The following is a 20,710-nucleotide window of genomic DNA, read 5'->3' on the forward strand; positions in this document are numbered from 1 at the left end:
GACTGTCGGAGTGGCGGTACTGTCGGAGGGGAGGTACTGAGGGAGTGTCGGAGGGTCAGTACTGAGGGAGTGTCGGAGGGGAGGTACTGAGGGAGGGGAGGTACTGAGGGAGGGTCAGTACTGAGGGAGTGTCGGAGGGGAGGTACTGAGGGAGGGTCAGTACTGAGGGAGTGTCGGAGGGTCAGTACTGAGGGAGTGTCGGAGGGGAGGTACTGAGGGAGGGTAGGAGGGGAGGTACTGAGGGAGGGTCAGTACTGAGGGAGTGTCGGAGGGGAGGTACTGAGGGAGTGTCGGAGGGGAGGTACTGAGGGAGTGTCGGAGGGGAGGTACTGAGGGAGTGTCGGAGGGGAGGTACTGAGGGAATGTCGGCGGGGAGGTACTGTGGGAGTGTCGGAGGGGCATTAATGAGCGAGTGTCGGAGGGGAGGTACTGAGGGAGTGCCGGAGGGGCAGTATTGAGCGAGTGTCGGAGGGGAGGTACTGAGGGAGTGCCGCACTGTGGGAGGGGCAGTAACATAGAAACATAGAAAATAGGTGCAGGAGCAGGCCATTCGGCCCTTCTAGCCTGCACCGCCATTCAATGAGTTCATGGCTGAACATTCAACTTCAGTACCCCATTCCTGCTTTCTCACCATACCCCTTGATCCCCCGAGTAGTAAGGACCTCATCTAACTCCTTTTTGAATATATTTAGTGAATTGGCCTCAACAACTTTCTGTGGTAGAGAATTCCACAGCTTCACCACTCTCTGGGTGAAGAAGTTCCTAAATGGCTTACCCCTTATCCTTAGACTGTGACCTCTGGTTCTGGACTTCCCCAACATTGGGAACATTCTTCCTGCATCTAACCTGTCTAACCCCGTCAGAATTTTAAATGTTTCTATGAGGTCCCCTCTCATTCTTCTGAACTCCAGTGAATACAAGCCCAGTTGATCCAGTCTTTCTTGATAGGTCAGTCCCGCCATCCCGGGAATCAGTCTGGTGAACCTTCGCTGCACTCCCTCAATAGCAAGAATGTCCTTCCTCAGGTTAGGAGACCAAAACTGTACACAATACTCCAGGTGTGGCCTCACCAAGGCCCTGTACAACTGTAGCAACACCTCCCTGCCCCTGTACTCAAATCCCCTCGCTATGAAGGCCAACATGCCATTTGCTTTCTTAACCGCCTGCTGTACCTGCATGCCAATCTTCAATGACTGATGTACCATGACACCCAGGTATCTTTGCACCTCCCCTTTTCCTAATCTGTCACCATTCAGATAATAGTCTGTCTCTCTGTTTTTACCACCAAAGTGGATAACCTCACATTTATCCACATTATACTTCATCTGCCATGCATTTGCCCACTCACCTAACCTATCCAAGTCGCTCTGCAGCCTCATAGCATCCTCCTCGCAGCTCACACTGCCACCCAACTTAGTGTCATCCGCAAATTTGGAGATACCACATTTAATCCCCTCATCTAAATCATTAATGTACAGTGTAAACAGCTGGGGCCCCAGCACAGAACCTTGCGGTACCCCACTAGTCACTGCCTGCCATTCTGAAAAGTCCCCATTTACTCCTACTCTTTGCTTCCTGTCTGACAACCAGTTCTCAATCCATGTCAGCACACTACCCCCAATCCCATGTGCTCTAACTTTGCACATCAATCTCTTGTGTGGGACCTTGTCGAACGCCTTCTGAAAGTCCAAATATACCACATCAACTGGTTCTCCCTTATCCACTCTACTGGAAACATCCTCAAAAAATTCCAGAAGATTTGTCAAGCATGATTTCCCTTTCACAAATCCATGCTGACTTGGACCTATCATGTCACCTCTTTCCAAATGCACTGCTATGACATCCTTAATAATTGATTCCATCATTTTACCCACTACTGAGGTCAGGCTGACCGGTCTATAATTCCCTGCTTTCTCTCCCTCCTTTTTTAAAAAGTGGGGTTACATTGGCTACCCTCCACTCGATAGGAACTGATCCAGAGTCAATGGAATGTTGGAAAATGACTGTCAACGCATCCGCTATTTCCAAGGCCACCTCCTTAAGTACTCTGGGATGCAGTCCATCAGGCCCTGGGGATTTATCGGCCTTCAATCCCATCAATTTCCCCAACACAATTTCCCGGCTAATAAGGACTTCCCTCAGTTCCTCCTTCTTACTAGACCCCCCGACCCCTTTTATAACCGGAAGGTTGTTCGTGTCCTCCTTCGTGAATACCGAACCAAAGTACTTGTTCAATTGGTCCGCCATTTCTTTGTTCCCCGTTATGACTTCCCCTGATTCGGACTGCAGCGGACCTACGTTTGTCTTTACTAACCTTTTTCTCTTTACATATCTATAGAAACTTTTGCAATCCGTCTTAATGTTCCCTGTAAGCTTCTTCTCATACTCCATTTTCCCTGCCCTAATCAAACCCTTTGTCCTCCTCTGCTGAGTTCTAAATTTCTCCCAGTCCCCAGGTTCGCTGCTATTTCTGGCCAATTTGTATGCCACTTCCTTGGCTTTAATACTATCCCTGATTTCCCTTGATAGCCATGGTTGAGCCACCTTCCCTTTTTTATTTTTATGCCAGACAGGAATGTACAATTGTTGTAGTTCATCCATGCGGTCTCTAAATGTCTGCCATTGCCCATCCACAGTCAACCCCTTAAGTATCATTCGCCAATCCATCCCAGCCAATTCACGCCTCATACCTTCAAAGTTAGCCTTCTTTAAGTTCTGGACCATGGTCTCTGAATTAACTGTTTCATTCTCCATCCCAATGCAGAATTCCACCATATTATGGTCACTCTTCCCCAAGGGGCCTCGCACAACGAGATTGCTAATTAATCCTCTCTCATTACATAACACCCAGTCTAAGATGGCCTCCCCCCTAGTTGGTTCCTCGACATATTGGTCTAAAAAACCATCCCTTATGCACTCCAGAAAATCCTCCTCCACCGTATTGCTTCCAGTTTGGTTAGCCCAATCTATGTGCATATTAAAGTCACCCATTATAACTGCTGCACCTTTATTGCACGCACCCCTAATTTCATGTTTGATGCCCTCCCCAACATCACTACTACTGTTTGGAGGTCTGTACACAACTCCCACTAACGTTTTTTGCCCTTTGGTGTTCTGCAGCTCTACCCATATAGATTCCACATCATCCAAGCTAATGTCCTTCCTAACTATTGCCTTAATCTCCTCCTTAACCAGCAATGCTACCCCACCTCCTTTTCCTTTTATTCTATCCTTCCTGAATGTTGAATACCCCTGGATGTTGAGTTCCCAGCCCTGATCATCCTGGAGCCACGTCTCCGTAATCCCAATCACATCATATTTGTTAACATCTATTTGCACAGTTAATTCATCCACCTTATTGCAGATACTCCTTGCATTAAGACACAAAGCCTTCAGGCTTGTTTTTTTAACACCCTCTGTCCTTTTAGAATTTTGCTGTACAATGGCCCTTTTTGTTCTTTGCCTTGGGTTTCTCTGCCCTCCACTTTTCCTCATCTCCTTTCTGTCTTTTGTTTTTGTCTCCTTTTTGTTTCCCTCTATCTCCCTGCATTGGTTCCCATCCCCCTGCCATATTAGTTTAACTCCTCCCCAACAGCACTAGCAAACACTCCCCCGAGGACATTGGTTCCGATTCTGCCCAGGTGCAGACCGTCCGGATTGTACTGGTCCCACCTCCCCCAGAACCGGTTCCAATGTCCCAGGAATTTGAATCCCTCCCTGCTGCACCATTGCTCAAGCCACGTATTCATCTGAGCTATCCTGCGATTCCTACTCTGACTAGCACGTGGCACTGGTAGCAATCCCGAGATTACTACTTTTGAGGTCCTACTTTTTAATTTAGCTCCTAGCTCCTTAAATTCATTTCGTAGGAACTCATCCCTTTTTTTACCTATGTCATTGGTACCAACGTGCACCACGACAACTGGCTGTTCTCCCTCCCTTTTTAGAATGTCCTGCACCCGCTCCGAGACATCCTTGACCCTTGCACCAGGGAGGCAACATACCATCGGTTGCGGCCGCAGAAACGCCTATCTATTCCCCTTACAATTGAATCCCCTATCACTATCGCTCGCCCACTCTTTTTCCTGCCCTCCTGTGCAACAGAGCCAGCCACGGTGCCATGAACTTGGCTGCTGCTGCCCGCTCCTGATGAGTCATCCCCCTCAACAGTACTCAAAGCAGTGTATCTGTTTTGCAGTGGGATGACCACAGGGGACCCCTGCACTACCTTCCTTGCACTACTCTTCCTGCTGGTCTTCCATTCCCTCGCTGGCTGTGGACCCTTCTGCGGTAAGACCAACTCGCTACACGTGATACTCACGTCAATCTCAGCATCGTGGATGCTCCAGAGTGAATCCACCTTCAGCTCCAACTCCGCAACGCGGACCGTCAGTAGCCGGAGGTGGACACACTTCCCGCACATGTAGTCGTCAGGGACACTGGTGTTGTCCCCGTGTTCCCACATGGTACAGGAGGAGCATATCACGTGACCGAGCTGACTGCCATGACTTAACCCTTAGATACACTTAAATTGCCGACAACAATGTTAAAAGTTACTGATTAATAAAGAAAAAGAAAAACTACTCATCAATCAGCAGCCAATCACTTACCACGTTGGCTGTGACGTCACCTTTTGATTTCTTTCTACTTCTTTTTGACTTCTCTCCCAGCTGGAGCTGCACCGGTACGTCTCTCTCAACTCCCGCCTCTCTCGACGCTCCCCGGACTGCTGAGCCTTTTATAGGCCGCTGCCTCTCTCGACTCCCGCCTCTCTCGACGCTCCCCGGACTGCTGAGCCTTTTATAGGCCGCTGCCTCTCTCGACTCCCACCTCTCTCGACCCTCCCCGGACTGCTGAGCCTTTTATAGGCCGCTGCCTCTCTCCTCTCTCGACGCTCCCCGGACTGCTGAGCCTTTTATAGGCCGCTGTCTCTCTCGACTCCTGCCTCTCTCCAATAGTGGAGCATGCGGGCATTGATCCCGCTACCTCTCACATGCAAAGCAAGCGCTCTACCATTTGAGCTAATTCCCCATTCGTACTGAGGGAGTGTCGGAGGGTCAGTACTGAGGGAGTGTCGGAGGGGAGGTACTGAGGGAGTGTCGGAGGGGAGGTACTGAGGGAGTGTCGGAGGGGAGGTACTGAGGGAGTGTCAGAGAGGAGGTACTGAGGGACTGACGGAGGGGCAGTACTGAGGGAGTGTCGGAGGGGCGGTACTGAGGGAGTGTCGGAGGGGCGGTACTGAGGGAGTGTCGGAGGGGCGGTACTGAGGGAGTGTCGGAGGGGCGGTACTGAGGGAGTGTCGGAGGGGCGGTACTGAGGGAGTGTCGGAGGGGCGGTACTGAGGGAGTGTCGGAGGGGCGGTACTGAGGGAGTGTCGGAGGGGCGGTACTGAGGGAGTGTCGGAGGGGAGGTACTGAGGGAGTGTCGGAGGGGAGGTACTGAGTGAGTGTCGGAGGGGAGGTACTGAGGGAGTGTCGGAGGGGAGGTACTGAGGGAGTGTCGGAGGGGAGGTACTGAGGGAGTGTCGGAGGGGAGGTACTGAGGGAGTGTCGGAGGGGAGGTACTGAGGGAGTGTCGGAGGGGAGGTACTGAGGGAGTGTCGGAGGGGAGGTACCGAGGGAGTGTCGGAGGGGAGGTACCGAGGGAGTGTCGGAGGGGAGGTTCGGAGGGGAGGTACCGAGGGAGTGTCGGAGGGGAGGTACCGAGGGAGTGTCGGAGGGGAGGTACCGAGGGAGTGTCGGAGGGGAGGTACCGAGGGAGTGTCGGAGGGGAGGTACCGAGGGAGTGTCGGAGGGAGGTACCGAGGGAGTGTCGGAGGGAGGTACCGAGGGAGTGTCGGAGGGGAGGTACCGAGGGAGTGTAGGAGGGGAGGTACCGAGGGACTGTCGGAGGGGCGGTACTGAGGGAGCGCCGCACTGTCGGAGGGGCAGTACTGAGGGAGCGCCGCACTGTCGGAGGGGCAGTACTGAGGGAGCGCCGCACTGTCGGAGGGGCAGTACTGAGGGAGTGCCGCACTGTCGGAGGGGCAGTACTGAGGGAGTGCTGCACTGTCGGAGGGGCCATATTTTGGTGAGCCGTTGTTGTCTCCCTCGGGTCGACGTGAAGGATCCAGGCACCTGACTGACTGAAGCACTTTGAGCGTCTGGGGTTATGAAGCCCCCCATTGCTGCCTGTCTGCTCGGTCAGCCTCGAGCTCGGGATTCGCTGCCCCAGCCTCGTCCCCTTCCAAACCTGCCTCGTTCACCAAGCTTTCGGTCAGCACTATCAATAGCTCCTCCTTTGGCTCCGTCCATTTGATTCTGTTTCCACCTCCTGTGAGATGCCGTGGCATGTTGTTCTCGCCCTGTCTGGCGTAAAAATAAAAAAGGGAAGGTGGCTCAACCGTTGCTATCAAGGGAAATAGTATTAAAGCCAAGGAAGTGGCATACAAATTGGCCAGAAATAGCAGCGAACCCGGGGACTGGGAGAAATTTAGAACTCAGCAGAGGAGGACAAAGGGTTTGATTAGGGCAGGGAAAATGGAATACGAGAAGAAGCTTGCAGGGAACTTTAAGACGGGATTGCAAAAGTTTCTATAGATATGTAAAGAGAAAAAGGTTAGTAAAGACAAACGTAGGTCCCCTGCAGTCAGAATCCCCGTTTTCTCTCTCCCTCCTTTTTTAAAAAGTGTTGTCGATAGACTATTGGAAAATGATCACTACTGCATCCATTTTTTCTCGGGCCACTTCCTTAAGTTCTCTGGGATGCTGCCTATCAGGCCCTGGGGATTTTTCGGCCTTCAATCCCATCAATTTTCCGAACACAATTTCCTGCCTAATAAGGATTTCCTTGTTCCTCCTTCTCGCGAGACCCTCGGTCCCCTAGTACATTCAGAAGTTTATTTGTGTCTTCCGTCGTGAAGACAGAACCGAAGTATTTGTTCAATTGGTCTGCCATTTCTTTGTTTCCCATTATAAATTCACCTGAATCTGACGCAAGGGACCGACGTTTGTCTTCACTAATCTTTTTCTCTTCACATATCTATAGAAGCTTTTGCAGTCAGTTTTTATGTTCCCAGCAAGCTTCCTCTCATACACTATTTTCCCCCTCCTAATTAAACCCTTTGTCCTCCTCTGCTGAATTCTAAATTTCTCCCAGTCCTCAGGTTTACTGCTTTTTCTGGACAATTTATATGCCTCTTCCTTGGATTTAACACCATCCCTAATTTCTCTTGTTAGGCACGGTTGAGTCACCTTCCCCGTTTTATTTTTACTCCAGACAGGGATGTACAATTGTTGAAGTTCATCCATGTGATCTTCAAATGTTTGCCATTGCCTATCCACCGTCAACCCTTTAAATATCATACGCCAGTATATTCTAGCCAATTCAGGTCACATACCATCGAAATTACCTTTCCTTAAGTTCAGGGCCCTAGTCTCTGAATTAACTGTGTCACTCTCCATCTTAATAAAGAATTCTACCATATTGTGGTTACTCTTTCCCAAGGGGCCTCGCACAGCAAGATTGGTAATTAGTCCTTTCTCATTACACATCACCCAGTCTAGGATGGCCAGCTCTCTTGACATATTGGTCTAGAAAACCATCCCTAATACACTCCAGGAAATCCTCCTCCACAGCATTGCTACCAGTTTGGTTAGCCCAATCAATATGTAGATTAAAGTCGCCCATGATAACTGCTGTACCCTTATTGCATGCATCCCTAATTTCTTGTTTGATGCTGTCCCCAACCTCACTACTACTATTTGGTGGTCTGTACACAACTCCCACTAGCGTTTTCTGCCCCTCAGCTAGTCCCACTCCCCTGTAGCCCTGCAAAACGTTTCCTTCATGCACATATCCAGCTCCCCTTTGAAAGCCACGATTGAGTCTCTCTTCACCAGAATGGATTGCTAGCTGGCTTCAGGACAGAAAGCAGAGAGTGGGGGTAAAGGGAGCTATTCACAGGGGCAGAAGATGGGTGGTGGTGTTCCACAAGGATCAGTGCTGGGACCACTGTTGGTCACCATTTATATTAACGATTAGACTTTGGAATCACAAACACAATTTCTAAATTTGTGGATGATACCAAATTGGAGGATAGTTAATACTGAGGGGGACTGTAACACATTACAGGGGGACATTAATAAACTTACAGAATGGGAATATAATGGGCAAATGTCCAACACAGATAAATGTGAGGTATTATTGGGAGGAAGAATAGGGAGGTCACTTATTCCTTGGTGGGGGAGAGGAACACAGGGATCTTGGATACAGATACACAAATCACTAAATGTTGTGACACGGGTTAGCGAGGCCATAAAAAGCAAACCAAACACTAGGGTTTATTTCTGGAGGGATAGAATTGAAAAGTAGGGATGTTATGCTGAACCTGTATCGAACCTTGGTTAGACCACACTTAGAAACATAGAAAATAGGTGCAGGAGTAGGCCATTTGGCCCTGCACCGCCATTCAATGAGTTCATGGCTGAACATGCAACTTCAGTACCCCATTCCTGCTTTCTCGCCATACCCCTTGATCCCCCGAGTAGTAAGGACTTCATCTAACTCCTTTTTGAACATATTTAGTGAATCAGCCTCAACAACTTTCTGTGGTAGAGAATTCCACAGGTTCACCACTCTCTGGGTGAAGAAGTTTCTCCTCATCTCGGTCCTAAATGGCTCACCCCGTATCCTTAGAACCTTACCACTTGGAGCACTGCGTACAGTTCTGGTCACCATATTATAAAAAGGATATAGAGGCACTGGAGAGGGTGCAGAGAAGATTTACAAGGATGATACCAGAAATGCGAGGGTGTACATATCAGGAAAGGATACATACCAACCCCACCTACCCACCTTCTCCCCATATCCCCAACCCCACCTACCCACCTTCTTCCCCATATCCCCAACCCCACCTACCCACCCTCTCCCCATATCCACCAGCCCCACCTCTCCCCATATCCCCCAACCCCACCTACCCACCTTCTCCCCATATCCCCCAACCCCACCTACCCATCTTCTCCCCATATCCCCCAACCCCACCGACCCATCTTCTCCCCATATCCCCCAACCCCACCGACCCATCTTCTCCCCATATCCCCAACCCTACCTACCCACCTTCTCCCCTAATCCCCCAACCCCACCTACCCACCTTCTCCTCATATCCCCCAACCCCACCTACCCATCTTCTCCCCATATCCCCCAACCCCACCGACCCATCTTCTCCCCATATCCCCAACCCCACCTACCCACCTTCTCCCCTAATCCCCCAACCCCACCTACCCACCTTCTCCTCATATCCCCCAACCCCACCTACCCATCTTCTCCCCATATCCCCCAACCCCACCTTCTCCCCATATCCCCCAATCCCACCTTCTCCCCATATCCCCCAACCCCACCTCCCCATATCCCCCTACCCACCTTCTCCCCATATCCCCCAACCCCACCTTCTCCCCATATCCCCCAACCCCACCTACGCACCTTCTCCCCATATCCCCCAACCCCACCTACCCACCTTCTCCCCATATCCCCCAACCCCACCTACCCACCTTCTCCCCGTATCCCCCAACCCCACCTACCCACCTTCTCCCCATATCCCCAATCCCACCTACCCACCTTGTCCCCATATCCCCCAACCCCACCTACCCACCTTCTCCCCATATCCCCCAACCCCACCTACCCACCTTGTCCCCATATCCTCCAACCCCACCTATTCACCTTCTCCCCATATCCCCAACCCCACCTACCCACCTTCTCCCCATATCCCCAACCCCACCTACCCACCTTGTCCCCATATCCCCCAACCCCACCTACCCACCTTCTCCCCATATCCCCAACCCCACCTACCCACCTTCTCCCCATATCCCCCAACCCCACCTACCCACCTTCTCCCCATATCCCCAACCCCACCTACCCACCTTCTCCCCATATCCCCAACCCCACCTACCCACCTTCTCCCCATATCCCCAACCCCACCTACCCACCTTCTCCCCATATCCCCCAACCCCACCTACCCACCTTGTCCCCATAGAGCTAATAGAGGTCTTTAAAATAATGAAAGGGTTTGATCGAGTGGATGCAGAGAGAATGTTTCCACTTGTGGGGAAGAGTATAACTAGAGACCATCAATATAAGATCGTCACCCAGAAATCCAATGGGGAATTCAGGAGAAACTTCTTTACCCAGAGAGCGGTGAGAATGTGGAACTCACTGCCACAGGGAGGGATTGAAGTGAATAGTATCGATGCATTTAAGGGGAGGCTACACAAGCAAATGAGGGAGAAGGGAATAGAGGGTTATGCTGATAGAGTTAGATGAGGAAAGACGGGAGGAGGCTCGAGTGGAGTATAAATGCCGGCATGGCCTGGTTGGGCCCAATGGCCTGTGTCCGTGCCGTATATCCGATGTAACCCTTTCAGGCCGTGCATTCCTGATCCTAACCACTCACTGCGTAAAATAGCTTTTTCTTACATCACCTTTGGTTCTTTGCCAATCGCCTTACATCTGTGTCCTCTGGTTCTCGACCCTTCCACCAATGGGAACAGTTTCTCTCTCTCTACTCTGTCCAGACCCCTCATGATTGTGAACACGTCGATCAAATCTCCTCTCAACCTTCTCTGCTCCAAGGAGAACAACCCCAGCTTCTCCAGTCTATCCCCGTAACTGAAGTCCCTCATCCCTGGAACCATTCTCGTAAATCTCCTGCTCCCTCTCTCAGGCCTTTTGGGTACATGTGCCATAGAAACATAGAAAATAGGTGCAGGAGTAGGCCATTCAGCCCTTCTAGCCTGCACCGCCATTCAATGAGTTCATGGCTGAACATGAAACTTCAGTACCCCCTTCCTGCTTTCTCGCCATACCCCTTGATCCCCCGAGTAGTAAGGACTTCATCTAACTCCCTTTTGAATATATTTAGTGAATTGGCCTCAACTACTTTCTGTGGTAGAGAATTCCACAGGTTCACCACTCTCTGGGTGAAGAAGTTTCTCCTCATCTCGGTCCTAAATGGCTTACCCCTTATCCTTAGACTGTGACCCCTGGTTTTGGACTTCTCCAACATTGGGAACATTCTTCCTGCATCCAACCTGTCCAAACCCGTCAGAATTTTAAACGTTTCTATGAGGTCCCCTCTCACTCTTCTGAACTCCAGTGAATACAAGCCCAGTTGATCCAGTCTTTCTTGATAGGTCAGTCCCACCATCCCGGGAATCAGTCTGGTGAATCTTCGCTGCACTCCCTCAATAACAAGAATGTCCTTCCTCAAGTTAGGAGACCAAAACTGTACACAATACTCCAGGTGTGGCCTCACCAAGGCCCTGTACAACTGTAGCAACACCTCCCTGCCCCTGTACTCAAATCCCCTAGCTATGAAGGCCAACATGCCATTTGCTTTCTTAACCGCCTGCTGTACGTGCATGCCAACCTTCAATGACTGATGTACCATGACACCCAGGTCTCGTTGCACCTTCCCTTTTCCTAATCTGTCACCATTCAGATAATAGTCTGTCTCTGTTTTTACCACCAAAGTGGATAACCTCACATTTATTCACATTATACTTCATCTGCCACGCATTTGCCCACTCACCTAACCTATCCAAGTCACTCTGCAGCCTCATAACATCCTCCTCGCAGCTCACACTGCCACCCAACTTAGTGTCATCCGCAAATTTGGAGATACTACATTTAATCCCCTCGTCTAAATCATTAATGTACAATGTAAACAGCTGGGGCCCCAGCACAGAACCTTGCGGTACCCCACTAGTCACTGCCTGCCATTCTGAAAAGTACCCATTTACTCCTACTCTTTGCTTCCTGTCTGACAACCAGTTCTCAATCCATGTCAGCACACTACCCCCAATCCCATGTGCTTTAACTTTGCACATTAATCTCCTGTGTGGGACCTTGTCGAAAGCCTTCTGAAAGTCCAAATATACCACATCAACTGGTTCTCCTTTGTCCACTTTACTGGAAACATCCTCAAAAAATTTCAGAAGATTTGTCAAGCATGATTTCCCTTTCACAAATCCATGCTGACTTGGACATATCATGTCACCATTTTCCAAATGCGCTGCTATGACATCCTTAATAATTGATTCCATCATTTTACCCACTACTGAGGTCAGGCTGACCGGTCTATAATTCCCTGCTTTCTCTCCCTCCTTTTTTAAAAAGTGGGGTTACATTGGCTACCCTCCACTCGATAGGAACTGATCCAGAGTCAATGGAATGTTGGAAAATGACTGTCAACGCATCCGCTATTTCCAAGGCCACCTCCTTAAGTACTCTGGGATGCAGTCCATCAGGCCCTGGGGATTTATCGGCCTTCAATTCCATCAATTTCCCCAAAACAATTTCCCGACTAATAAAGATTTCCCTCAGTTCCTCCTCCTTACTAGACCCTCTGACCCCTTTTATATCCGGAAGGTTGTTTGTGTTCTCCTTCGTGAATACTGAACCAAAGTACTTGTTCAATTGGTCCGCCATTTCTTTGTTCCCCGTTATGACTTCCCCTGATTCTGACTGCAGGGGACCTACGTTTGTCTTTACTAACCTTTTTCTCTTTACATACCTATAGAAACTTTTGCAATCCGCCTTAATGTTCCCTGCAAGCTTCTTCTCGTATTCCATTTTCCCTGCTCTAATCAAACCCTTTGTCCTCCTCTGCTGAGTTCTAAATTTCTCCCAGTCCCTGGGTTTGCTGTTATTTCTGGCCAATTTGTATGCCACTTCCTTGGCTTTAATACTATCCCTGATTTCCCTTGATAGCCATGGTTGAGCCACCTTCCCTTTTTTATTTTTACGCCAGACAGGAATGTACAATTGTTGTAATTCATCCATGCGGTCTCTAAATGTCTGCCATTGCCCATCCACTGTCAACCCCTTAAGTATCATTCGCCAATCTATCCTAGCCAATTCACGCCTCATACCTTCAAAGTTACCCTTCTTTAAGTTCTGCCGCCCCTGAAACCTTGCATACACCCGGTTCTCTCTTTCCAATGTGCTTTAATTGAGACGCTGAACCTGCGGTGTGTTGTAACTCTTGCTTTTGTTTTTCAGAGAGAGGAAGAAGCTCCCACTTGTCCCAGAGAACCTGCTTAAGAAAAGGAAGGCGTACCAGGCCATTAAAGCCACCCAGGCCAAGCAGGCCTTGCAGGAAAAGAGAAAGGTTGCAGTACTTTCAGGGCACAGATACTCCTGCGTTATACTGCTCTCATTATCTCCCTGCAGAACTCTCTCTCCGTCTCTCTGCTCTGAGCTGTGCTTGGGCAGTTTACCTGTCTGCAACAGAAATCCTGGCAGGAAACGGGCCACTGTCATTCCCCCCTCCCCCTGCCCCCCCCTCCTCCAGCCCCCTGCCCCCTGCCCCCTCCTCCTCCTCCAGCCCCCTCCCCCTCCCCTCCAGCCCCTCCTCCTCCTCCAGCCCCCTCCCCCCCATCACCTCCTCCAGCCTCCTCCCCCTCCTCCTCCAGCCCCCTCCCCCTCCTCCTCCAGCCCCCTCCCCCTCCTCCTCCAACCCCCTCCCCCTCCTCCTCCAACCCCCTCCCCCTTCTCCTCCAGCCCCCTCCCCCTTCTCCTCCAGCCCCCTCCTCCTCCTCCTCCAGCCCCCTCCTCCTCCAGCCCCCTCCCCCTCCTCCTCCAGCCCCCTCCCCCTCCTCCTCCAGCCCCCTCCCCCTCCTCCTCCAGCCCCCTCCCCCTCCTCCTCCAACCCCCTCCCCCTCCTCCTCCAGCCCCCTCCCCCTTCTCCTCCAGCCCCCTCCCCCTCCTCCTCCAGCCCCCTCCTCCTCCTCCTCCAGCCCCCTCCTCCTCCAGCCCCCTCCCCCTCCTCCTCCAGCCCCCTCCCCCTCCTCCTCCAGCCCCCTCCTCCTCCAGCCCCCTCCCCCTCCTCCTCCAGCCCCCTCCCCCTCCTCCTCCAGCCCCCTCCCCCTCCTCCTCCAGCCCCCTCCCCCTCCTCCTCCAGCCCCCTCCCCCTCCTCCTCCAGCCCCCTCCCCCTCCTCCTCCAGCCCCCTCCCCCTCCTCCTCCAGCCCCCTCCCCCTCCTCCTCCAGCCCCCTCCCCCTCCTCCTCCAGCCCCCTCCCCCTCCTCCTCCAGCCCCCTCCCCCTCCTCCTCCAGCCCCCTCCCCCTCCTCCTCCAGCCCCCTCCTCCTCCAGCCCCCTCCTCCTCCTGTCCCCTCCTCCTCCAGCCCCCTCCCCCTCCTCCTCCAGCCCCCTCCCCCTCCTCCTCCAGCCCCCTCCCCCTCCTCCTCCAGCCCCCTCCCCCTCCTCCTCCAGCCCCTTCCCCCTCCTCCTCCAGCCCCCTCCCCCTCCTCCTCCAGCCCCCTCCCCCTCCTCCTCCAGCCCCCTCCCCCTCCTCCTCCAGCCCCCTCCCCCTCCTCCTCCAGCCCCCTCCCCCTCCTCCTCCAGCCCCCTCCCCCTCCTCCTCCAGCCCCCTCCCCCTCCTCCTCCAGCCCCCTGCCCCCTCCTCCTCCTGTCCCCTCCTCCTCCAGCCCCCTCCCCCCAGGCGCATTCAATGGTTTGTTCCCCTCCTATATATCCCATCTTCTATAGGCAGTAACTTTTTAAACTACTGTTAGTTTTTTTGAATAGAATCCCAGAAATGTCAACACAGAAGACCATATAGCCCACCCCCTTGTGCCCTCTGCAAAAGAACTCTCCCCTCAGTCCCATTCTCCTGACACTCCATGTCCCAGAACTAAATCAAGCAATGCTTCTTTCAAAAATAAAATAATCAGGTCAATCAGCATCTGTGGAGAGAGAAACAGAGTTAATGTTTGAAACGTTTCACATTTCCAGCATCCGCAGTATTTTGCTTTCTGTATTAATGCGTCTTTCATTGTTGGACTAGAGACACTGAAATGCGAAGCAACCTCGAGGGGCTGAATGGCCTCCTCCTGTCCGTGTTCCAGTCCTGGACACAGTTCCCCAGTTTGTTCGCAGGTGTTGCCTTTATTTGAATCTAGCTACAGATGGTTAAAATCGCTGGTGCCTATTCTGTGTCTCGGTGGGAGCACTCTTGCCTCCGAGTCAGATTGTGGCTGATGCCAGCGCAGTATTCAGGGTATGCTGCATTGTTCGAGGTGCTGCCTGTCAAATGAGACATTGAAGGCAGCCCAGTACGCTGTCTGGGAAAGTGGCCAATCTGGTGTAAGACGCAGCGAGAGTGGCCAATCGGGTGTAAGACACAGTGAGAGTGGCCAATCGGGTGTAAGATACAGTGAGAGTGGCCAATCGGGTGTAAGCCGCAACGAGTAACCAATCGGGTGTGGTAAAATTTGCCTGTGTGGGAGTGTTGCCTGAAATTGTACAGGATGTATCTGCAAGACACAACTTGTTAAACACCAGGACTGAATTGTAGCTGAGGCTGGGTCAGTATTTAAACCGATCTCGGGTTCTGAGTTGCTTGTCTGCACATTCAGACTGACCTCTGACAGTTCTCCTTTTCTCCTTTCAGCTTCAGAAGGGGAAGCAGATCCGCTTTAAGCGAGTGGAGAATTTTATCCGAGACTCCAGACGGAAGTTCCGTGATGAAGTGCGCTTTGTTCGCATGGCGAAGAGGCCGGGTGAGACACAGGTGCCTGAGGGACAGAAGCTGGCCTTCGCAGTGCGGATTAGACCGTGAGTATCACAGCTCTCTCAGCCCCAGGCAGGAGCTGCAAAGCCCCTGTGCATTGTAGTGGAGCAGGTCCAGCGTTGATGAGTGAGTGAAGTGTGCTTGGTTTGTGCAGGATTCATGGCGTCAGTCCAAAGGTGCAGAAAGTTGTTCAGATGCTGCGACTCCGCAAACTCTACAGTGGGACCTTTGTCAAATTGAACAAGACCTCGCTGAAGATGCTGAAGATGGTGGAGCCCTATGTTGCCTGGGGGTAAGGACGGCCATCGGCCTGACACCGCGCTGATCGCTTTTGCCATGAACTTGGGTCCCAAATGTTACATTTGGCACAGTGTAAGATTGATCTCCACAAACAGCAGTGGGTTAATGGCAGAGATGTGTGCAGACATCCTGCTGCTGAACTTGGGCATTCTGCAATCGCAGTATCCTTTTGTCTGGATTGGGGTCAAATTGAGTCACGAGCCAGGGGGTTGAGAGTTGTGCAACTTGTGCTTGGTTCTAACCTCCTCCCTTGGGTGAGAATATGCAGAATCTGGAGCATAAAAAGCATTTCTCGTCACGTGACCGAACGTGGACAGTGCAGAACAGCACCAGGGGCTGTGTTTGCCCGGTGTCACCTCTTCCCCCATCGTTGGACTCGTCCTCGCTCTCCCCAGAGGGTTTGCAGTTGTACAGTTTATTACAGCTAAACACGAATTGGCCACCGTGGATGAGTAAAGCCATAAGGGAAAAATTGAGGCTAAGGAAAGAGGCATACATTAATATATGAGCAAAATATTGCGGATACTGGAATCTGGAATAAAAACAGCAAATGCTGGAAATCTCAGGTAGTGTCTGGAGAGAAAGCAGAGGCAGAGATTGACTACAGGGCCTGTTTATTTGTAACACCGAAACGCTCTGATTGGGTCCCGTTGGTCACATGACTGATTGCTGATTGGTGCCCTTGGAGGATCAGACACACCCAGCAGTTTCTCTGCAGTCTGGAATTCGAACCGGCCTGGGCTTATAACCAGTCACTTTACAAAGCGTGATTCCAGCCATTCTGACTGCAGACAGGGTTTATTCTCACGGGTTAAGATCCTCCCCCAGCCCCAAGTTCCTCCTCCTCCCCCGCCCCCGCCGCCATAGATGGGGCATTGCGCACGGTTCACGGATTGTTACAGGTTTATTGGGTATGAAGTGAATAGTAAGTGTCGTGACTTCTGGATTTCGTCCAGTCTTACCATCTGGATCATGCTCTCAATAACCACCCGCCCGCCCCCCAGACCATATTCTTCTGCCATTCTCCTTATGCTCTCTTCACCCCCCCCCCCCCCCCCCCCCCCCCCCGAACCAAGTACACGCTCTCCGGTTCCCTCCCTCATCTTCCGATTCTCCCCCCACACCGCCCTCCAGTCGTCTCCCCCCCACCCTCGGGTCCTTCCCCTCCCTCCGGTTGCCCTTCAGTTCCCCCCCCCCCCCTCACAGTGTCGTGCTCCCTCAGCACTTCCCCCTCCCCCTCTCCCCCCCACAGTGCCACAGTGTCGCGCTCCCTCAGCAGCACACTCCTGGGCGGCCTCCCATCTTCCACACTCCATAAATTTGAGCGCATCCAAAACTCTGCTGCCCGTGTCCTAACCTGAATGGTGGTGCAGGCTCAAAGGGCCGAATGGCCTACTCCTGCACCTATTTTCTATGTTTCTAAGACCTGCTCACCCATCACCCCCTGTGCTCACTGCCCCCGTGTCCTAACTCACACCCAGTCCCACTCACCCATCACCCCCTGTGCTCACTGCCCCCGTGTCCTAACTCACACCCAGTCCCACTCACCCATCACCCCCTGTGCTCACTGTCCCGTGTCCTAACTCACACCCAGTCCCGCTCACCCATCACCCCCTGTGCTCACTGCCCCTGTGTCCTAACTCACACCGAGTCCCGCTCACCCATCACCCCCTGTGCCCCGTGTCCTAACTCACACCCAGTCCCACTCACCCATCACCCCCTGTGCTCACTGCCCCGTGTCCTAACTCACACCCAGTCCCACTCACCCATCACCCCCTGTGCTCACTGCCCCCGTGTCCTAACTCACACCGAGTCCCGCTCACCCATCACCCCCTGTGCTCACTGACCCCGTGTCCTAACTCACACCGAGTCCCGCTCACCCATCACCCCCTGTGCTCACTGACCCCGTGTCCTAACTCACACCCAGTCCCGCTCACCCATCACCCCCTGTGCTCACTGACCCCGTGTCCTAACTCACACCCAGTCCCACTGACCTACATTGCCTCTCAGTCCGGCAACGGCTCAATATTAAAATTCTAATCCTTGCTTTCAAATCCCTCCATGGCCTCGCCCCTCCCTATCTCTGTTATCTCCTCCAGCCTCACAACCCTCCAAAAATTCTGCACTTCTCCAATTCTGGGTTCTTGCGCACCGACCCCCGATTATAATCGCTCCACCATTGGCGGCCGTCTCTTCAGCTGGCCAAAGCTGTGGAATTCCCTACCTAAACCTCTCCATCTCTCCAACTCTCTTTCCTCCTTTAAGAGGCTCCTTGAAACATAAGAAATTGGAGCAGGAATGGCCCATTTGGCCCATCGAGCTTGCTCCGCAAAGCTACCTCTTTGACCAAGCTTTTGGTCGCCTGTCCTAATATCTCCTTGTGTGGCTCGGTGTCCAATTTTGTTTGATAATCGTTCCTGTAAAGGGGCTTGGGTGTTTGACTACGTGCCCTCACAGCTGCCTGACTCCAGCGAGAGTGCTCCCGACTGAGATATGGACGACCATGGGAAATCCACAATACCACTTCAGAGTAAGCCGTGACAACAGGCTGGAGGCACAGGGTCATAGTGCAGGAAGGGGAACAAGGGACATGTTGATTAGGTTCCGGGTAGCGTATTGGGGGCAGCGCTCATAGTGAGCAAGACGTGGACTTTGTCCCAAGTTGGGAATGGTAGTGTGGAGTGCTGCATCGATGTACATCGCTTTACAGCTCTTGCTTTCTCCTCGCAGGTTTCCCAATTTAAAATCCACCCGTGAACTGATTCTGAAACGTGGCCAAGGGAAAGTCAACAAGAAGCGAGCGCCTCTAACCGACAACGCCATCATTGAGCAGCACCTGGGTAAATATCGGCACCACTAACATAATCCCATCGTCGAGCCCCCCCCACCGGGGTAAATATCGGCACCGCTAACATAACACACCCCCCCTCCATCGGCATAATCCCATCATCCCCCCCCCCCCACCCGGGGTAAATATCATCATCACTGACATAAGCCTTATGCATTTGGAAAAGCATTATTCAATCAGCAGAGTCAGCATGGATTTATGAAGGGGAAATCATGTTTGACAAATTTGCTGGAGTTCTTTGAGGATGTAACAACAGGGTGGGTAAAGGGGAACCAGTGGATGTGGTGTATTTGGATTTCCAGAAGGCCTTCGATAAGGTGCCGCATAAGAGGTTACTGCACAAGATAAAAGTTCACATGGTTGGGGGTAAGGTATTAGTATCATTTGAGGATTGGCTAACAGAGAACTGAGGGTCAGGATAAATGGGTCATTTTCCGGTTGGCAAATGGTAACAAGTGGGGTGCTGTAGGGATCAGTGCTGGGGCATCAACTATTTACAAACTATATTAATGACTTAGATAAAGGGACTGAGTGTAATGTAGCCAAGTTTGCTGATGATACAAAGATGGATGGGAAAGTAAATTGTGAGGAGGACACAAAAAATCTGCAAAGGGATAGAGACAGGCTAAGTGAGTGGGCAAAAATTTGTCAGATGGAATATAATGTTGAGGTTATCCACTTCAGCAGAAAAAATAGAAAAGCAAATTATAATTTAAATGGAGAAAAATTGCAAAAACTGCAGTACAGAGGGACCTGGGGGTCCTTGTGCATGAAACACAAAAAGTTAGTATGCAGTTACAGCAAGTGATCAGGAAGGCAAATGGAATGTTGGCCTTTATTGCAAGGGGGATAGAGTATAAAAGCAGAGAAGTCCTGCGACAACTGTACAGGATATTGGTGAGGCCACACCTGGAGTACTGCGTACAGTTTTGGTCTCCGTATTTGAGGAAGGATATACTTGCATTGGAGGCTGTTCAGAGAAGGTTCACTCGGTTGATTCTGAAGATGAGGGGGTTGACATATGAAGGTAGGTTGGGCCTATACTCATTGGAGTACAGAAGAATGAGAGGTGATCTTACCGACACATATGAGATAATGAGGAGGCTTGATAAGCTGGATGCAGACAGGATGTTTCCACTGATCGGGGAAACTAATACTAGGGGACATAGTCTTAGAATAAGGAACCGCCCATTGAAAACTGAGATGAAGGAATTTCTTGTCTGAGGGTTGTAAATCTGGAATTCTCTGTTGTTCACGGCAGAGAGCTGTGGTGGCTGGGTCATTGAATATGTTTTAAGGCGGAGATAGACAGATCTTTGAGCGATAAGGGAATAAAGAATTGAGGGGAGCGGGCAGGGAAGTGGAGCTGAGTCCATGATCAGATCAGCCATGATATTATTGATGGTGGAGCAGTCTCGAAGGGCCAAGTGGCCTACTCCTGCTCCTATTTATTGTGTTTCTTATGCTCCATCCCCAGCCTGTGCTAAGTTACCTGGCTTCGGTGCCCTGGGTTAGAGAGACGGGAAATCAGCTAGGATTCCTGCTCCTGATCACTGCCCAGTGACCCCTGGGTTGGAGAGAGGGGAAATCAGCCAGGGTTCCTGATCACTGATCACTGCCCAGTGACCCCTGGGTTAGAGAGAGGGGAAATCAGCCAGGGTTCCTGCTCACTGCAGTGATTGCTGCTGGAGTGTGTGTGTGTGCTCACTTAGTGGCTGAGAATGGGATCAGGTTGTGTTGTGGTACATCCCAGAATTGACCAGCTGGCTTGTGCTCATTGGTCAGTAATGGCCACGTCTTGTGATGCCTGTAGCCCAGTGGGAATTAATGCCTTCAGGAGGTGGGCTGGGTGGAAGTGAGAACATTGTCACAATTAAGGGGGTGGAGGAATGAAATTGGAGATTATTGAGCGGCGATTAGACCTCCGCCATCGAAGACCATGGGAGCTGTTGTCTGCACTGGAGACTGTTGAGTTTGATGTCTCCTCTCCCTGTCCCACCTGAAGGCACTGCCT

The 20,710-nt window shown here is 51.7% G+C and overlaps 1 protein-coding gene across 3 annotated transcripts in view; it reads left to right on the top strand.

Moving 5' to 3' along the window:
* rpl7l1 (ribosomal protein L7-like 1) overlaps positions 1-20,710 on the top strand; it is a 37,013-nt gene that overhangs the window by 3,029 nt on the left and 13,274 nt on the right. For 2 of the 3 annotated variants that reach the window (XM_070871112.1, XM_070871111.1), the window contains exons 2-5: positions 13,036-13,144; positions 15,429-15,592; positions 15,685-15,840; positions 18,579-18,688. In XM_070871112.1, the coding sequence (XP_070727213.1) occupies positions 13,036-13,144; positions 15,429-15,592; positions 15,685-15,840; positions 18,579-18,688 (539 nt within the window). The remainder of the gene's footprint in view (positions 1-13,035; positions 13,145-15,428; positions 15,593-15,684; positions 15,841-18,578; positions 18,689-20,710) is intronic. The other variant, XM_070871113.1, reaches the window with a different exon arrangement.

This window comes from Pristiophorus japonicus, unplaced genomic scaffold, assembly GCF_044704955.1.
Source record: "Pristiophorus japonicus isolate sPriJap1 unplaced genomic scaffold, sPriJap1.hap1 HAP1_SCAFFOLD_212, whole genome shotgun sequence".
Taxonomy (NCBI): domain Eukaryota; kingdom Metazoa; phylum Chordata; class Chondrichthyes; family Pristiophoridae; genus Pristiophorus; species Pristiophorus japonicus.